The 1,601-nt window shown below is 33.1% G+C and overlaps 1 protein-coding gene across 1 annotated transcript in view; it reads right to left on the reverse strand.

Moving 5' to 3' along the window:
* LOC106680320 (probable salivary secreted peptide) overlaps positions 1-1,079 on the reverse strand; it is a gene marked incomplete at its 5' end in the record, with an annotated part of 3,477 nt that extends 2,398 nt beyond the window's left edge. Inside the window, 1 exon segment of the mRNA XM_014419915.3 lies at positions 958-1,079. Coding sequence (XP_014275401.3) covers positions 958-1,079 — 122 coding nt within the window.
* Positions 1,080-1,601: the final 522 nt, after the last annotated feature.

Below are 1,601 nucleotides of genomic sequence, written 5' to 3' on the forward strand. Positions count from 1 at the left end.
AATGTAACTTGTAACAGTAACTGTTAATTTTTAAACTTTCTCACTTTGTAATTATATATATCTTTCTCACCTTGTAACATTGTAAATATGTTAATAGTAATGTACTAACTTTGTAAATTCAGTGTAAATGACCCTAGTGGTCGAAACACTTAAATAAATAAAACAAAAACTTTAGATAGGGCTGCTCACAATTCTATACTTATAACATTTAACATGGTAAAACATTTTACATTTAACACAACATCATGAATATCCCTTTTGTTAAATTACTTTAATTGTTTGTATACTTTCTTAGCCCTCCAAAGTTGGGCGAAACGTTAGCTCATTATATAGTTTAATATCTATTTGAGTTTTGTTTTATACTGCGCCCGGACTGTCTTACTTTTATATTTTTAATAATAGATTAAACTTCCAATCCATTACAAAAGACTGATCTACATGACTGTTATAAGGCCTATCTGGACATACGGAGTTGACCTATGGGGCTCCACTAAACCTTCGAATTCCTCTGGAATCCAATCCTTTCAGTCCAGAATCCTTAATGCTCCTTACTTTGTCACAAATCAAATCATCCATCAGGACCTCAATGTTCCAAATGTTGCCGATTTGGCCAGAACCAGATACCAATCCTTCCATGATAAACTTCATAACCACCCAAACCCATTTGTTTCTAACCTGGCTTCTCCTTCATTACCTAGGAGGATTAGGCGTCTGAATAGAAGATGGTCTCGAAATCTTCTTCTTTAGAAATGTTTTTGGATTTCTATCAATGGGTAGATTCTCCACATGTTTTTATCATGTCATAATATCACTTACAGCAAATACTTGATGTGTATATATGTATACAGTTGTAAATAAAGTATTAGATATATTCATAGATTAATTTTTTTAAATTTACCGACTTTATAGTAGTTAACACATTGTATACTATTCGACTTTATATTATATAATACAAACCGTAAATATGGCTGCCATTGTCCAAAGTAGTAGTCGTGAGTTTTCTCATCACCACAGCTATTGGAACCGACCCAATCGAACACACCAGCATCCGAAGGAGTTTGAAGAAGAGTTAGGCAGAATACGAGGAGAGCGAATCGTATCATGTCTACAACAGGACTAAACTAATTTCTTCGTTACCTTGGCTTTTAACTCTTATGTCATCACCTTTTTATCTTCGCCGGTTTCTCACTAAACACGTAAAACAATGACTCATTAAATACATCAGGTACCTGACACAATATTTTTCCATGAATAAATTATTAAGAAATATTTTGTTGACTTTGAACCGCTTGGTTTGTTCAGATTGTGAGATAAGAGGGGCATGTTTGCATTTAGGATAACGTCATGAAATATGTTTGTATGCTGACTTATGAAACACATCAGATAAGTTAGATATAATCAGATTTTATTGTATCAGACGAAATGGAACGTGAGAAAGTTTGCAGTTTTACTATTAGTTTTCTATTTTAATAATTTGACTGTAAAAAGATAAAATGTTCAACTGGAAAATCGCTGATTGACAATGTGTATAAAAGGAAGATTGTTCGGGTGCGGTCAAAGAAAAATATAGGCATACAAGATAGTACAAGAGCCCAAGAGGA

This window comes from Halyomorpha halys, unplaced genomic scaffold (assembly GCF_000696795.3).
Source record: "Halyomorpha halys isolate HHAL.00 unplaced genomic scaffold, Hhal_1.1 Scaffold17.1, whole genome shotgun sequence".
Classification (NCBI taxonomy): domain Eukaryota; kingdom Metazoa; phylum Arthropoda; class Insecta; order Hemiptera; family Pentatomidae; genus Halyomorpha; species Halyomorpha halys.